At 52.9% G+C, this 16,048-nt stretch overlaps 1 protein-coding gene across 1 annotated transcript; it reads right to left on the bottom strand.

Annotated features, from left to right (window-relative positions):
- Positions 1-1,014: 1,014 nt before the first annotated feature.
- Nes (nestin) lies at positions 1,015-11,545 on the bottom strand. Its single transcript, XM_052731339.1, is given in 5 exon segments — positions 1,015-2,546; positions 2,549-5,820; positions 6,047-6,120; positions 7,919-8,043; positions 9,027-11,545. Coding segments are annotated over 5 exon segments (5,346 nt in total). The 5' UTR covers positions 9,813-11,545; the 3' UTR covers positions 1,015-1,457.
- Between the last annotated feature and the right edge of the window lie 4,503 nt (positions 11,546-16,048).

Raw genomic sequence — 16,048 nt, 5'->3', positions numbered from 1 at the left:
GTGGAGCATCACCCACCGGCAGATACTTTCTTTTTTTTTTTTTTTTTTTAAAGATTTATTTATTTATTATATATACAGAAGAGGGCGCCAGATCTCATTACAGATGGTTGTGAGCCACCATGTGGTTGCTGGGACTTGAACTCAGGACCTCTGGAGGAGCAGTCAGTGCTCTTAACCTCTGAGCCATCTCTCCAGCCCGGCAGATACTTTCTATCTGGGTATCCCAACTTGGAGGCCTGTGGGTGCCTCCCTGCCCTGCACAGATGTTGAGAGAGAAGCCTACAGGCAGAACCTGCCACTCCTGGTATCACATAGTGCGTTACACACTCCACGCTCTCACCTGGATAGTGCGTTACACACTCCACGCTCTCACCTGGATAGTGCGTTACACACTCCACGCTCTCACCTGGATAGTGCGTTACACACTCCACGCTCTCACCTGGATAGTGCGTTACACACTCCACGCTCTCACCTGGATAGTGCGTTACACACTCCACGCTCTCACCTGGAGAGCTCCCTCACATTCCCCTGACCCTGCTCCTTTCTTCCCCGTCTCCTGCTTCATCAGGTGAGGAAAACGCCACGAGAGACCTCCGCTGAGGACTGCGGAGGCTTCCCCTGGTCTCTCTCCTCTTCCCCCAGCCCCGGGAGGCCACCCAGGGCATAGGGCAATCCAGCTTCCCCTCATGGGTGGATGGGTCTGAACTTCGGAGAAACTGTTGACCTGAGGCTGCACAGCCCGATTAAAGTGGCCAGGCCTCTCTCCTCCCTCCCCAACTCCAACCCAGCCAGTCATCACAGGCGAGACAACTGTTTAGATTTGGGGACCAGGGGGCTAATTATGCTGGAGACACTGAGGGGCTAGTTAGGAGGACATCCAGTGGGGAGGGCCCTGTAATCAGTGCTGTGGGTGGAGATGACAACCTGGCCTTCCCCACAGGCAGCCCCTCCGCTCCATTGCTTCTCAACCAGGAGGACTCCCGGAAAGCTAGAAGGAAGCAGCCAGACTTTGTAGGGAGGGATACAACTTTATTCAAACAAGGAGGAGCAGAACAAGATCTCAGCAGGCTGAGATGAGGGGAGGGGTGAGCCATAACTGCTGCCCTCACCTTCTCTGGGCATAGGCCAGACCTAGGGATGGTACTGCTGCAGACAGGCAGGACTAGCAAGACCTGGCCAGAGCAGCCCCACGGGAAAGCTCTGAACCCAGGCTTCTTCCAGCCGGTGAGACGCAGAAGAAAGGGGACCTAGAACTACAGGGGCTCAACTGACTTGAGCCTTCAGGACAGTCCAAGCGGATGGCCCCGACAGGACCTCATCTCCCTCAGCCAGCCACACCTCTCCAGGACAGACACCACAGATCGAGCTATCAAAGCTGAGGATGCTGGCCCAGATCAAGAAGGGACCCCCCCCACACACACACACACCACTAGTCCTCAGTGCCACAGGAACGCCCTCTAGTCTTCCCCTGAGGACCAGGAATCTCCATCTACTCCACTCCGAGGGAACTCCAGGGACTGGCTTGGGTCTAGGTGCACAGGGGACCCCACCAAAGGAGCCTTTAGAGTACGCGCTTCCTGTTCCTGTAAAAGGTGTTCTTGATCCTGACCCCCATCCACGTCTCCCTGCTCCTCAGACTGCTCTAACCCATTCTCCATCCTCCCATTCACATGCTCTGACTCCAAGCTGGGGCCCTGGCCACCAATGCCAAAGGTATCTCCTGCCCCTGGGACCATGCTAGTCACCTCTTGGGGTGCATCCAAATGGCCAGGGACTTGATCCTCCCCCTCTGAGGAAACAGACTCAGACCCCTCTGACCCAGAAGGCTCAGCACTGTCCTGAGACTCAGTTTCCAGGGCAGCCACAGAGATATTAGCTGTAGCACCTCTCAGGCCATCGTCCCAGGGACCACTGACACCCACAGACTCATGTTCCAGGAGGTCCCCTCTTTGGGTGGCATCCTGGACCTTGAAGCCTCCACCAGAGGGCCCTGGCCCCCACCACTGAGCACCTGACTCAGCCCCTCCCTCATGCTCTCCTTCCTCTCCCTCCTCCCCACTCTCTTCCTCATCGGCAAACCCATCAGACTCCCCCCCCTGACCCCAGCATTCAGGGTCCAGTACTGGGGGCACCTGGCCCAGATGATCGGCCGCCTCCTGGGGAACCCCTGGGAGAAGAGAGGCCTCGGTCCCCAGGTCCTCAAACTCCTCAGACGACAGGTCAGAGTCTCGGCCTTGCTCCTCTTCCCCTGGTGGGCTGCTGAGGCCCTGGGAAGCCAGGACGGCAGGACCCCAGCCTTCCTTCCTGGCCTCCCCTTGAGGGGAGAGCCTCTGCTCTCCATCCAGGTCCCACTCTGGGGAGGTAGGGGACCTCAGGTAGAGGCCCAGGGGAGTAGAGTCAGGGAGAGTTTCCCCTAACACATCAGCCTCGCTTTCCTCTCTGCTGTCCTCCCAATCCTGGAGGCCCTCAGGGGTCTCCCCAAGACCAAACTCTTGCTCATCTTCTACCTTTCCCAGTACTTCTGACACACCTTCCAGCTGCCACCCCCCGCTTCCTGGATCCCCTCAGCCTGGGGCTGCAGCTCACAGGCATCTTCCAGAGCTGGAAGCGAGGAACAGGGTTCCACGAGCTTGGGACCAGGGGGTGCCAGTGTTGCCTGTGTACCCTCATCTTCCTCTGTCTCTGAGGGCCTGGGCTGAGGGGCGTCACTGCCCTCGTGGTCTGAGGTCCCCACCGAGGCCTCCTCTACTCCCCAGCCCACCACAGGCTCTGACTCCTGGCAGCCCTTGGATTCCAGAGCGTCACTGGTCTTGGGCAATTCAAAGATCTCTGACTCCACAGCACCCGCCTCCTTTGGTTCTTTTTCAGGCCCTTCCAAGTCCTGAGCTACCTTTGCCTCCACACTTTCCTCCCCCAGGGATGGGTGAATGGCCTCCCCGCTGGCCAGATGCCTTGGCTCCTCTAACCCTACCACATCCTGCTCTAGCCCCAGTGCCGCTCCGGTAGCCACCTCTGAGCCCAGGGTAGCCTCCACGGAGTCTTGTCCACCTGCTTGGGCTCCATCCTCTTCTTGCAGCAGGGGCTCTGTCGCCTCTGGCATTCCCTGAGCTACCGGGACCTCTAGGGCCCCTATCTGCTCTGGCTGTCTCTCCAGGTCCTGGAGGGCCTCAGCACTCCCTTTTCTGCTACCTTCCTCACTAGGGACCCTCTGCTCTGTGGGCGCAGAGCTCCCCAGGCTCCAGGCCTCGCCCGTGACATCTAACTGCCGCTCCCTCTCCTCATCAGCATCTTCTTTCCCACCTTCTGTCCGGGGCAGCTCTGCCTCATCCTCACTTCCCACTCCTGTCCTCCCTAAGGGTGGGTCCTGCTCGACTGCTCCGTTCTCCACCACCACCACCGTATCCTCCCACCTCTGTGGATTTCCAGACCCAGGCAGCTCCTGCCCCACCTCTTCCAGAGACCTCAGTGACTCTTGGTGCTCCTCCATCTCTAGGCACGCTTCCACTTCCAGCTGTTGCCTACCCTCCGCCATCCCTTCTGGAGATTCCACAGCCTCTAGGTCCCACTTGCCCGGAGAGCTCAGTTCTTGAGTCTCCCCTTCAAGGGGTCTCAGGGTCTTTTGGTTCCCATCCACATACTCGAGTGGTTCTTGAATTTCATTTTCTAGAGGTTTCGTTGTCTCTCTAGTCACTTCTGCAGACCACAATGACTCTTGAGTGTCTATAGAGCTCATTGTTTCCAGGTCCCCTGTTGCGTTCTTCAGTGGGTCTATGTTCTCTGTTTCTGAAGACGTCACTGCCTCCACACTTCTTTCTTCCAGTGACACCAGGGACTCTTGGTTCTGGTTTTCAAGAGCTCTAACTACTTCCTGGTCAAACTCTGGACCCACCTTTTCTGGTGGTCTCGCTGCCATCTGGTCATCCCCTACAGACCTCAGTGCCTGTTGAGTCTCTTGTTGGAGAGATCTCTGTATCTCTTGGTCTTGTTCTTCAAGAGGTTGCAGGGTCTCTGGATTCTCTTTTTTCAGGGCTCTGAAAGTCTCGTGGTTCTCATCTTCAAGAGACTTCCCTGAGTCCTGACTTCCTTGGTCTAGCAGGCTCTCAGTCATCCAGTCCTTTTTTTCTACACAACTCAGTGGTTCATGGTTCTCTCTTCCTAGAGATCTCTTGACCACCTGCTCTTCTTCTTCTAGAGACCCCAGGAACTCCTGGTTGTCTTTTTCTAGATGATTCATAATCCTCTGGTCCTCCTCTTCTAGAGACCTCTGTGGATCCTGGGTCTCCTGGTTTCTATCTTCAGGAAACCACAAGGACTCCTGAGTCTCTTCTTTTAACAGGCCCTCAGTCATCTGGTCATTGTCTTCTAGAGACCTCAGGAGCTCTACATTCTCTTTTTCTAGAGACCCCATGGAGCCCTGGCTCACTTTTTCTAGAGGTTTCACAATTCTCTGCTCCTCTTCTGCTTCTAGAGATTTCAGTAACTTCTGGTTCTCGCTTTCTAGTGGTACAATGGTCTCCTGGTTTTCATCAAAGGACCTCAGAGATTCCTGATTCTCTCTTTCTAGAGGTTTTACAGTCCTCTGGTCCTCCTCATCTAGAGACCTCAGGGACTCCAGACACTCCTTTTCTATCAGCCTCTCAACCCTCTGGTCCTCTTCTTCTACAGACTTGAGCGGCTCCTGATTCTCTTTCTCCAGAGGTTTATATGTCTCCTGGTCCTCCTCATCTAGAGACCTCAGGGACTCCAGACACTCCTTTTCTACCAGCCTCTCAACCCTCTGGTCCTCTTCTTCTGGACATCCCAGTGGATGCTGGCTCTCCTTTTCCAAAGCTGTCAATGACTCTAAGTTCTCCTCGTCTGAGGACCTCACCGCTTCGTAATTTTCCTTTCCTGTAAATGAAACTGTCTCTAGTGTACCTTCAGGAGACATTAACTCTTGCTCCTCGACTCTTGGGTCTTCTTTTCCTAAAGGCTTAGGCAGTTCAGGAACCTCCTTTTCTAGAGTTTTCTCTGCCTCTACATCCTTTTCCTCTAAAGACTTCAGTAATGTTTGTTTTTCTTTTTCTGGGTTTTTTAGTGTTCCGAGGTTCGCGTCTATAGACCTCAGAGAACTGCTATTCTCCTTCCCTGGTGTCTCATGGCTCTGGATTTTCAGAGATATCAGTGTCTCCTCTCCTAGAGCCTCCAGGGTTTCCTTTTGCAAAGGACCCTGGGAATCCTGGATTTCTTCCATGTCCAGACCATCTTCTTGTGTTTCCTGCTCCAAGCTGCTCTCTAATTTTACTTCTATGGCAGCTTCTTTCTCTACTAGCTCCCAGATTTGCCCTTCATCTTCCTGGAATATGCTAGATACTCTAGACTCACTGGATTCTCCATCTTTAGCCTCTAAAACAGGGTGATGAGGATTGAGAGATGGGGCTGAGGAGGTTGGATCCTCGGGGAAGCGGCCAGGCTGCTTGCCCCCAGGTTCCTCTAGTTCTGGGAGGACACCAGTGGAAACAGACCCTGTGGCTTCAGCCCAGAGAGGCTCTGGACCCTGTTGCCTCCCACCCTGTGTCTGGAGCAGGGAAAGAGGGGCATCCTGGGCTCTGACCTCTGCTTTTGTAGGACAGGGAGCCTCAGCCATGGCTGGGATGGGGGTGCTGGCCAAGGTGGGGGTTCGGGCTTGAAGGAATTCCTGGGTCTTCAGAAAGGTTGTCACGGGCGTCTCAAGGGTACTGGGCAAGGGGGAAGGCAGGGGTGTTGGGCTGAGGACAGGGAGCACAGATCCCAGGTGCTGGTCCTCTGGTATCCCAAGGAAATGCAGCTTCAGCTTGGCGTCTGGAAAAGCAGAGTAAGAAACACTGTAAGTATGTCCTGACCTCACCATAGAGCAGCCCTCGCACTGGCCAGAGTACACCAGCCATTTTGTCTGACCCCACTGGCTAGACTGAGCACATCAGTTCAGTTGGAGCCATGCAGCGAAGACTTAGATTGGTGCTGCTTAGGAAACATCTTCCAAGAGTAAAGGGTGGAGCTTCCAGGAGCAGCTGGCTCCTCCTCTTACCATGAAAGCCAAGGGAAGCCTGAGAACTTCGGCCAGGTGTCTGCAACCGGGAATTCTCAGCCTCCAGCAGAGTCCTGGTGGGGAGGGGGAGAAAGGGGGTCAGCCCCAGATGAGGTGGCACGTCCTGACCCTGCAGGCTCATTCTCTTCTGTGACCATTGTCATACAAAAGCCTCACAGCCATATACCCACAGATATTATATACTTGGTCACACCCATATTTGAGACACGGGGAGACCCCACATGCAGATTCCCACAGTCAGACACTGGGCCAAGTGAATTGCTAAGGCTTAGATCGGCCTCCTCAGATCAGTCCCCGCCTCCCCACCCAAGGCCAAGGCCGATGACCTCATCCTCTGGGAGGGAGGCTGATTCTCATGCTAATTATTGCCTTTTGTCCACACCACCATCTGGAGGGCTTGAGAAGGGGGGCTCCTAAGGGGAAGTGGGAATTCTCAGGCTGTTCCCATGGGATGGCTCCCTCCTCTGTCCCCAGAGCGGGTGACAGACAAAAGCAAATGAATTCTGCTCCCCCTCTGCAAACCCTTTTCAGACCCCCAACACTAGTGGTTACATTCCTGAGCTGCCCGGAACCCTTCTCCTCAGAAGGCTGACTGGGGCTAAGACCCTCGTCTTAGGATCTCAGACTCCTCAGGGCAGAGGTCTTTAGAGTCATGCCCCTGCCTCGGTGGCCTGTGGAGCTGACTGGAGGAGAAATCAATTCCCAAGAGATCCCGAGCTAGTGTCCATGACGTCAGAGCAGCCTCTCCTGTCCTGCAGCATCCTGCCTTGTGCCTCCAGCCCTTCTTACTCACTGGCTTTCCATTGCTGGGTCCTACCTCCACCACCTCTCCTAGACCTGTCTCACCCCTGCCACTCTGCCAATGGGTTCTGGAGAAGGGAGACGTCCTGCCCTGGCCCCGTAGTCTGGAGTGATAGCCCCAGCCCTCAGCAGCGGGGCTCCCAGATGGGGTCTTTTCCCACAAGAGACACATACAGAGGCTATACTGACAGCGCTGTTGCCCTCAGCCTTCCCAAGGCAATCTAAAAAGGGGGGGGGGGCAGGAAGTGGGGTGGGGCCAGGGACTCTTTCAAGCCAGGGGCTTGAAAGGAAGCCAAAGGCTAGGAGCCCAGCTCTTACCCTAGATGCAGCTGAGGCTAGGCCAGATGACAGGTCGGCATGATCAGGCACACCTGCCAGGTCTCTTTCCTGAGACTGCCCAGGTATCCCCAGCACAGAAACTGTAGCTATTGCTTGTCTTGGAGAGAGGGCGGATGCAGATGCCTGTGCCCTCCAGTTTCCTCCCTGAAGACTGAGCTGTCTCTTTAAACATCGCTACCTCTTCTGGTCCTGAGCTCCAGGGGCAGCAGGTGGGCTCAGGTGGAAGTCTAGGTGTGACGGTGACAGCTGAGGTGGCTGGTGAGATGGCTCAGTGGGCAAGGTACCCATCATCAAGCCTGGCAACAGCCTGTTTGATCCCTGGGACTCATAAGCCTCCATTACAGATAGATAGATAGATAGATAGATAGATAGATAGATAGATAGATGTAATTTAAAAAGTTCAAGTGAATCTGAGGGCTGGACAGATGGTTCAGCAGTAAGAGTGCTTGACTGTCTTACAAAGAACAGGAGGTTGGTTCACAGCATCAGTGTGGAGCTGCTCACAACCACCTGTAACTCCAGCTCCAGGGGACCCAATGCCTGCCCACTTCTGGCCTCTTAGGACACCTGCGCACATGTTGCATATACACAAACACACATACATAAATATTTTTATAAAGCAATAGCTGAGGGTCACAGAGAAAGAACAAAGCCAAGTTCCCGAACCCTTCATTCAGGCAAGGACTCAGCCCTGGGTGTGCATCTGTGTACCTGTATGTAGCCACCTCCAGACTAAGGGACATCTTGAGGTGTGCCAGTTGCTGCCCACCTTCCAGGATCTGAGCGATCTGGCTCTGTAGGCCCCGCTTCTCCTGCTCCAGGGCTTCCACAGCCAGCTGCAAAGCAAGCCAGAGGCGTGAGTAGAGGGGCCTCCCCTCTGGGCCCTGACCCCCCTTTCTGCAATGAGGACTTCTCTGTAGGGCAGATTCCTGTTCCTCTACCTACATCCTCCCGGCCCAGAGCACTGGACTGGATCCCCAGAGAAGCACAGGGACGGACGCTCTAGCCTCTCCTAGACCAGGCTTCTCCTGAGGATGGTGACCAAATGGTAGCACATGTTGTTGACAATCCGGCTCCCGTGGGAGGAGATGGGGTAAAGTCGAGGAGATGGGTTACAGAGAGGAGGAGAGGGGTAAAGCGGAAACAAGGAAAAAAACAATTTTTCAAGAGTCGGCTTGGAAGGAAAGCAGCTGGGTCCTCCCTGTCCCCCCGCTCCTCATAGCAAGCCTGGTTCCTCCACTTCCCACGTGTTCTGGAATCTCTCTCCTCCAAGAGGAGTGGGAAGGTGGCCATGTTGGGACTTCTGTCTGGGCCAGGCAAGAGGCTGTTTTCTCAGCTGTTGGTCACATCTGTGCAGTATGAGGGGGAGGGTGGCCTCGGGCCTCTGGAATGTGTTCCAGGGAGCTGAGAAGTCACGACACCGAGAGAGGCTGGTGGTCAGTGGTGGCTCACCCCGCCTTCTTTCACCTTGGTTGCTAGGGACCTTCTGGCGCTTGAGGGAGCATGTGCTTGGAACCCTCTGATTGACAATAGCATAGGGAAGGACGCAGGGAGCCATCCTAAAGGGAAGTTGCCATTCAAAGAGTGATGAGCTGCTACAGTGGGTCTTGGCCTGCCAGCCTTACAAGTGAGCTGTGTGCCATGAGGTCTCAGAATTCCATCCTCCCTGCCTGGACGGGAAAGTCTAGGGCTGCGTGTTCTGGGCAGGGGCTCCAGAATACAGCTGCCCTTGCCCTTGTCCCACTCCCTTCCCGAAGGTCTCTTGGCATCCTAAGCACTTTCTAGAGTCTGGTCTCACTCGGGTCGGTGGCCACCTCACCTGGAACTTTTCAGTGGCCTGCAGCCGGTCCTGCCAGCGGCCCTCCAGCCTCTGTTCCAGCGCCTCTCTGCGCTCCTGGAGGCCGTCGCGTTCAGCCTGCAGCTGCTGCAGCTCTAGGCGACCCTCCCGAGCGCCCCGCACGGCTCGGCCCAGCCGCTCGCGGGCCTGGCCCAGCGAGCTCTCCATGTGAGCCACGCGCTCCTGGTAGTCGCGCACCGCCCCGCGCCACGCTTCGCCGAGCCGTCGGGCCAGCTCCTCCACCTCGGGGGCCCGCGCCGGGGGTCCACGGGGAGGCGCGGGGAGCCGGCGTGGCGCACAGGCCGCCTGCGCGTTCAGATGCGCTCGCTCCTCCTCGTGCGCCGCCCGCAGAGCCTCTAACTCGCGCTCCAGCTCGGCCGCCCGGCTGCTCAGCCAGCCCTGCGCACTCTGCTCCGCCTCGAGCGCGCGCCGGCTGCAGGCCGCCTCCTCGCTGGTCCGCTCCCGGGCGAGCCGCAGCTGCTGGCACCGGCCCGCCACGCCCTCCAGCTCTTCAGCAAGGTTGTCGCGCTGCACCTCGGCCTCGTGCTTCTCCCGCCAGCGCTGGTCGACGAGGACACGCAGGGCTGCCAGCTCGTCGTCGGCTCGGGCCCGCCAGGAGGCATCCCCGGACTGCGCCCGGAGTCCCCCAAGCTCGGCGCTGAGCAGCTGGTTCTGCTCCTCCAGCGTCTTGACCCGGGTCAGGTAAGCCTCCAGGCGTCGATTGAGCTCCCACAGCTGGAAAGATTCCTCCCCGACGCAACCCTCCATGTCGCTGGTCTGGCCCACCGAGGGCGGGAGGACGTGCAGCACGGGAGAAGGGAGCGGCCTTCGGAGCTTTAAAGGGAGAGGAAAAGTAGCGGCGGCGACAGTGACCCAGCGGAAGCGGACGACTCCAGCAGGGAGCTGGGGCGAGGGTATTCATACTCCCGCCAGCCGGGCGGGAAAAGGGGCGGCACCCAGGCCTTAACCCTTTAGGGATCAGTGCAACATGCAGCCCGAGTCCCTGATTCATTGGGGTGCAGGAGAGTGGAACCAAAGAGGCAGTCCGACCCGGAGAGATCCTGTCCGACGCCAGTGATTTTCTGAGGAGGCTTGAGGAACAGCCAGACCCCCCCCCCCTTGAACACCCTAAGATGCACAGAACTGGGCTTGCGGACCTCCTTTCTCTACACACCCATTGCTCAAGTCCTCTGAGACGCAGCTTCTCATCTACAAAAAGACTTAGTGTTGGAAACCTCGTGAACTGTTGAAAAATAAACAGACAATGCAGTGTTTTGTGTAAAACAGTGAATACTCACCCCCGAGGGAAGCCGCATTGCAGAGAGACACACCCCAGAGCAGGAAGAACCCCCTGGTTCTAGAAGCCTCCCAGTGCTCCGGGGGGCTAGAGGAGGATTGAGGCCAGCCCGGGCCACAAACACACACACCCCATTTCTTTTTTTCTTAAGATGATCGGTCTATGTGGATGAGGCTGGTCTGGAAATCGTGGAGATCCTCCTGCCTTAGCCTCCCCAGCTGCCTGCGCCAGCACCCACTGCCCAGCCAGCCCCGCTGATGTTAACAGACACAATGCCCGGTTCGTACCCACACAGGGACGTTCTATTGCCTCCCCCTGCATCAGGAAAAGGGGAATGGCGAGAGACATCATAGGTTCAAGAAAGTTTTTTGTCGTTTGTCGTTCCTATAATTGTCATTTACTCAGGAAGTTACGAAGCTCTCAGGGGTGCCCCCTGGTGGCTAACAATGAAGTCTGGAGAAGAAGGGAATGAAGGTAATGAATGAACTTAATTACAAGCGACCCTTAGGCTCCAATGTTTGAACGCTTGGTCCCCAGTTGGTGGACCTGTTTGAGAAGGATTAGGAGGTGTGGTCTTGTTGGAGGAGGTGTGTCACTGGGGGCAGGCTTTGAGAGAGATTGAGGTTAGCTGCCTCTCTCTGCCTTGTGCCTGTGGATTGAGATGTGTGCCCTCAGCTACTGCTCCAGTGCCATGCCAGCCTGCTGCCATGTCCCCTGCCACGATGTTCAGGACCTGTGGGTGAGGAGAGTGAGAAGAGACCTGACTCCCACAAGTTGTCCTCTGGCCTTCACATGCATACTGTGGCATGTATGTTCCTGTACATACACACACAAAGTAAGAAATGTAAATATTTAAAAAAATAGCTGTTTGAGTTATTGAAGTTATTGACTTGAGTTTCATCAAAACTCATTCAATGAGGCCAGTTTGGTGGCACATACCTTTAATCTCAGCACTTACACAGAAGCAGGCAGATCTCTGAGTTTGAGGGCAGCCTGATCTACATAGCGAGATCATACTTGTTGCTCTTCCAGAGGACTCAAATTCAGTTCCCAGCACCTACATCCAGTTTCAAGGGTGCCAAAGGCCTCTGACTTCTGCATGCATTCACACAAACGTGTACATACCCATGCATAGACATATACACTTATGAAATAATAATAAGGGACTGGAGAGATGGCTTAGAAGTTAAGAGCACTGACTGTTCTTCCAGAGGGCCTGAGTTCAATTCCCAGCACCCACATGGTGGCTCACAACCATCTACAATGAGATCTGATTCCCTCTTTTGCCGTGCAAGAATGTTGTATACAACATTAAATAAATATTTAAAATAATAATAATAAATATTTTTTAAATCAAAGTATGGATCAACTCTGAAAATGCTGAAGATGTTCCACACGGTCCTGAAGTATCAAATGTTCAGCCAAGACTTAACTCTTTATGTAGCAGGCTTTCTTTTGGACCACTAACCAGCTCCCAAATCATGACACGGAGATTTATTATTAGTTATGAATGCTCGGCTTTAGCTTATGTTTGTTTCTGGCTAGCTTTTTTTTCTTTAACTTAAATTAACCTGTTTTCTTCATCTACGTTTTGCCTTGGGTTGTTTTTTTTTTTTTTAACCATTCTTTCATTCTGTATATCCTACTCTGACCGCTGGCTGCCCGGCTGGCTGGCCCAGGGCATCTCCCTCTCTTGCTCTCTCTCTTTCTTTTCAAGCCTAGATTCCTCCTCCTACTTATTCTCTCTGCCCACCAGACCTGCCTCTCCCTTCTCTGCCTAGCTATTGGACATTCAGCTTTTTAAAAAAATATATACATTGCTGTTATGCCTACATGTATGTCTGGGTGAGGGTGTTAGGTACCTGGAACTGTTGTTACAGACTGCGGTGAGCTGCCATGTGGGTGCTGGGAATTGAACCTGGGTCCTCTGGTCGAGCAGTCAGTGCTCTTAACTGCTGAGCCATCTCTCCAGCCCCACCCCCCTATTCAGCTTTTTATTAGACCAATCAGGTGCTTTAGGCAGGTAAGGTAAAACAGATGCAACACACCTTTACATTGTTAAACAAATGCATCATAAACAAATGTAACACACTTTTACATAGTTAAAGAAATATTCCACAACATCTTTACATAAAAATAAGCAAGCAATCTTTTCCATTAGCAGGAAAATCTGCTTTCACCTTTAAAAAATGGAAAAATCATCTACATAACAAAGATTTGCTTTAACATAGATGTCTTCATGGTTATCAGTAAGTGTTTGGTTTATATGACTGTTACCTGTTACTCAGGTCATGTAAAGTTTTCTCAGGCACAAAGAAGTCTCCAGTGGAAAGCGTGTAAGAGGCCCTCCTGTTCTGCTGTTCTCAACAGAGTTCTGTGAGCACCTGCCATGTTCTAAAGAGACTTCAAGTACTCAGACTTGGCCCTTGTGTTGTGGAATATTAGTTGAAGATGTGTTACATTCGTTTATGCTGTGGAATATTTGTTTAATGCTGCAAAAATGTGTTGCATTCTTTTAGGTTGCATTTGTTTAACTCTGTAAAGCTGTGTTACTTTGCCTGTCTGAAACACCTGATTGGTTTAATAAAGAGCTGAATGGCCAATAGAGAGAAATAGGTGGGGCTGGCAGGCAGAGAGAATAAATAGGAGGACAGCCTGATCTAAGGAAAAGAGTAAGAAGCAAAAAATGAGGGAGGAGCAAGAAAAGGAGAAGGCGAGGAGGACGCCAGGGGCCAGCCACGCAGCCACGCAGCCACGCAGCCAGCCACGGAATAAGAAGTAAAGAAAGATATGTAGAATAAAGAAAGTTAAAAGCCCCAAGGCAAAACATAGTTAAAGAGAAATGAGATAATTTAAGTTAGAAAAGCTGGCTAGAAACAAGCCAAGCTAAGGTCAGGCATTCATAAGTAAGAATAAGTCTCCATGTATTTATTTGGGAGCTGGGTGGTGGGCTCCCAAAGAGTTAAAAACAAACCAAGTACACTTCATGGTACTGTGCCTTGTGCAGGCCTATAGCTCAGACTTTGCCCCTTCTCGCTGGACAGCCTGGAACAAGTTATATCCTGTCTCAAAGGGAACCTGTGGGCCTGTTTGGTAAAGAGGGTCACCATGACCTCATAGGTTTGTTCTAAGAGTCAGATAATACATGGTATGGGAATATCTTGTCTCAGAACACACGTGAGGGCCTAAGTGGGCCAGGGGGCTTCCTCTCTGCCTCTGGAGGCTGCATTGCTTACAGGATTGTTGTGGTGCTGTGGGTGGAACCCACTAAGCAAGTGTCCTGCCTCTGAGCCACACTCTTCTTGGCTTCGAGGAATCTGTGAGGCCTTCAGCGGCAGTGTTTAATATTCCCTGAGACTGCAGCATAGAGACCACATACCTCTACAGTGGGGAAATACAAAACAGGTCAGCAGCCACTGAGAGAGAGAGAGGGAGGCAGAGACTACAGAGAGAAATAGAGACTGAGAGAGGCAAAGAACCTGAGAGAGAGAGAGAGAGAGAGAGAGAGAGAGAGAGAGAGAGAGAGAGAGAAGCAGGGGCAGAGAAAGGCAGCAATCCATAGAGACAAGACAGGCAAACAGTGACAGAGATTCCAAAGCAAGCCAAGGGCTCTATGGGCAACCCAGAAAGGGGCCTGCTCTTGTTCCTGACTACTGAAAGTGGGCAGGGGAGGGGTTTTCATTTTGCGGTGCTGGGGCCTAAACCAGTGCTTCATGCATGCTGGGCAAGCAGTCGCCCGTGCTGTTTTTATTTCAGCCTCGAGTCAAGTAGAAACCGTGTTTATCAGATCTACATATCATGAAAAAACTGTGAGATCTTGACAGAGTAGGAGGGAAACGAGCTAGGCCTGGGAATACATCTGTAATCCCAGTCCACAAAGGGTTCAGTAGGAGGTCAGGAGGTCAAAACCATGGCTGGAGAGATGGCTCGGCAGTTAAGAGCATTGGCTACTCTTCCAGAGGACCCAGGTACAGTTCCCAGAACCCAGTTCCAGAGGATCCAGCACCCTTTTCTGACCTCCAAGAGGACCAGACATGTACATGGTGCATATACATATATACAAGCAAGACACTTATAAAATAAATACACCAAATGCAGTAAAATCCCACACTTTCAGCCAGGCATGGTGGTGCACACCTTTAATCCCAGCACTCAGACAGAGGCAGGTGGATCTCTCTGAATTTGAGGTCATCCTGGTCTATAGAGCAAGTTCTACAACAACCAGGGCTACACAGAGAAACCCTATCTTGAAAAACCATAAAAAGAAAATAATAATTCAAGGACAGCCTGGGCTGCATAGTGACAACCCAGAGCCAACCCAGGCCACTAGGGAGACAAGCGATAGATAAATAGCAATAGATGGTACTTAAAGTTCATATTACATTTTAGTTTATCTTGTGGATGTGTGTGCAGGTGTGCACACATGTGTTACACTGTGCATATGGAGGTCAGAGGACAATTTGCAGGGTGGGCACTCCTCCCACCCTGCGGGTTCCAGAGCTTAAACTCAGGTCATCCAGCTTGGCAGCAAGCTCCTGTACTCAACTGAGCCATCTTGAAGACTCCCAGACGGTATTTAATTGAGACAAATGTAAAATTTTGCTTTAGTTTTTAAAAGTCAACAGCAAAAGACAGGAAAAGCAAAGAGGAGAAGAGAGATGAGAAGCTCTAGGGAAGAGCTGGAGGTTGTAGGAGACACAAGCTTGATCCCATCTTACACAGGAAGAAAGAGTATACATTATATAAGATACCCACATAGAGATGCTGACATTCTCTTCACTCTGAGTGTTGTTGTGGACACTGTAAGGAAGGGTCTGAATGGGTTGGTTTCATCCCAGCTGAAGATGAGCAGGAGGGGACTTGGAATAATGCTGAATGACTCTGAATCCAGTGTGTCTCAGGGCTGTGGCTAAGCTCCAGACCTAATATAGTGGCCCCAAGTACCATAGAGACTGTCTTGGGTACATTGTTTGTTTGTTTGAGGGTTTTTGTTTGTTGTTTTTGTTGTTTGGGTTTGGTTTGGTTAAACTGACACAAGCTAAGGGTCATTTTAGGATTGAGGAATTGCCTCCATTGGATTGGATTGGCCTGTAGGCAAGTCTGTGGGGGCAATTTCTCTTCCTTGTTTTGTTTTTGAGACAGGATCTTGCTATATAGCCTTGGTTGAGCTGGAACTCCTTATATAGACCAGGATCCAACTGCCTCTATCTCCCGAGTGCTAGGATTTAAAGTGTGTGCCACCATGCCCATCCACATTTTCTTGGTTAATGGTTGATGTGGGAGGAGCCAGCCCACAGAGGGCAGTGCCACCCCTGGACAAAGGGACCGTAGTAGTGGCTCTGGAGCCCAGAGTGATTGCTGGGGCTAAGACAGGCCAGATGTTGCTTTCCACACCTTCCCAGAGGGTGATGCCTCCCTCCAAAGAGAGTAGGCAATCTCTGGGGCAGGCCTGTCTGGAGGACTCAAGGGCACAGGCTTGTTTCCCTGCCCCCCTGGGCCTCACCGAACAGGGAAGGCATCCCAGGAGAGAGGACTGTGGAGCATGGGGCCCCACCCCAGGAGGACTGCAATCCCTCTGCAGGAAAAAGGCAGTGGGGACAAGGAACCCAGCATTCACTCTGCCGTCTCTTCTTTCCCTGGGTCCAAGCCTTGGCTAGCAAATAAAGAAGAACTTTCTTTTGTTTGTTTTATTTTTCAGACAAACTCA

The sequence above is a fragment of the Peromyscus californicus genome, unplaced genomic scaffold, assembly GCF_007827085.1.
Source record: "Peromyscus californicus insignis strain IS unplaced genomic scaffold, ASM782708v3 Scaffold_9__1_contigs__length_137607984, whole genome shotgun sequence".
NCBI classification, from domain to species: domain Eukaryota; kingdom Metazoa; phylum Chordata; class Mammalia; order Rodentia; family Cricetidae; genus Peromyscus; species Peromyscus californicus.
This window is presented reverse-complemented; position numbering and strand designations above follow the sequence as displayed.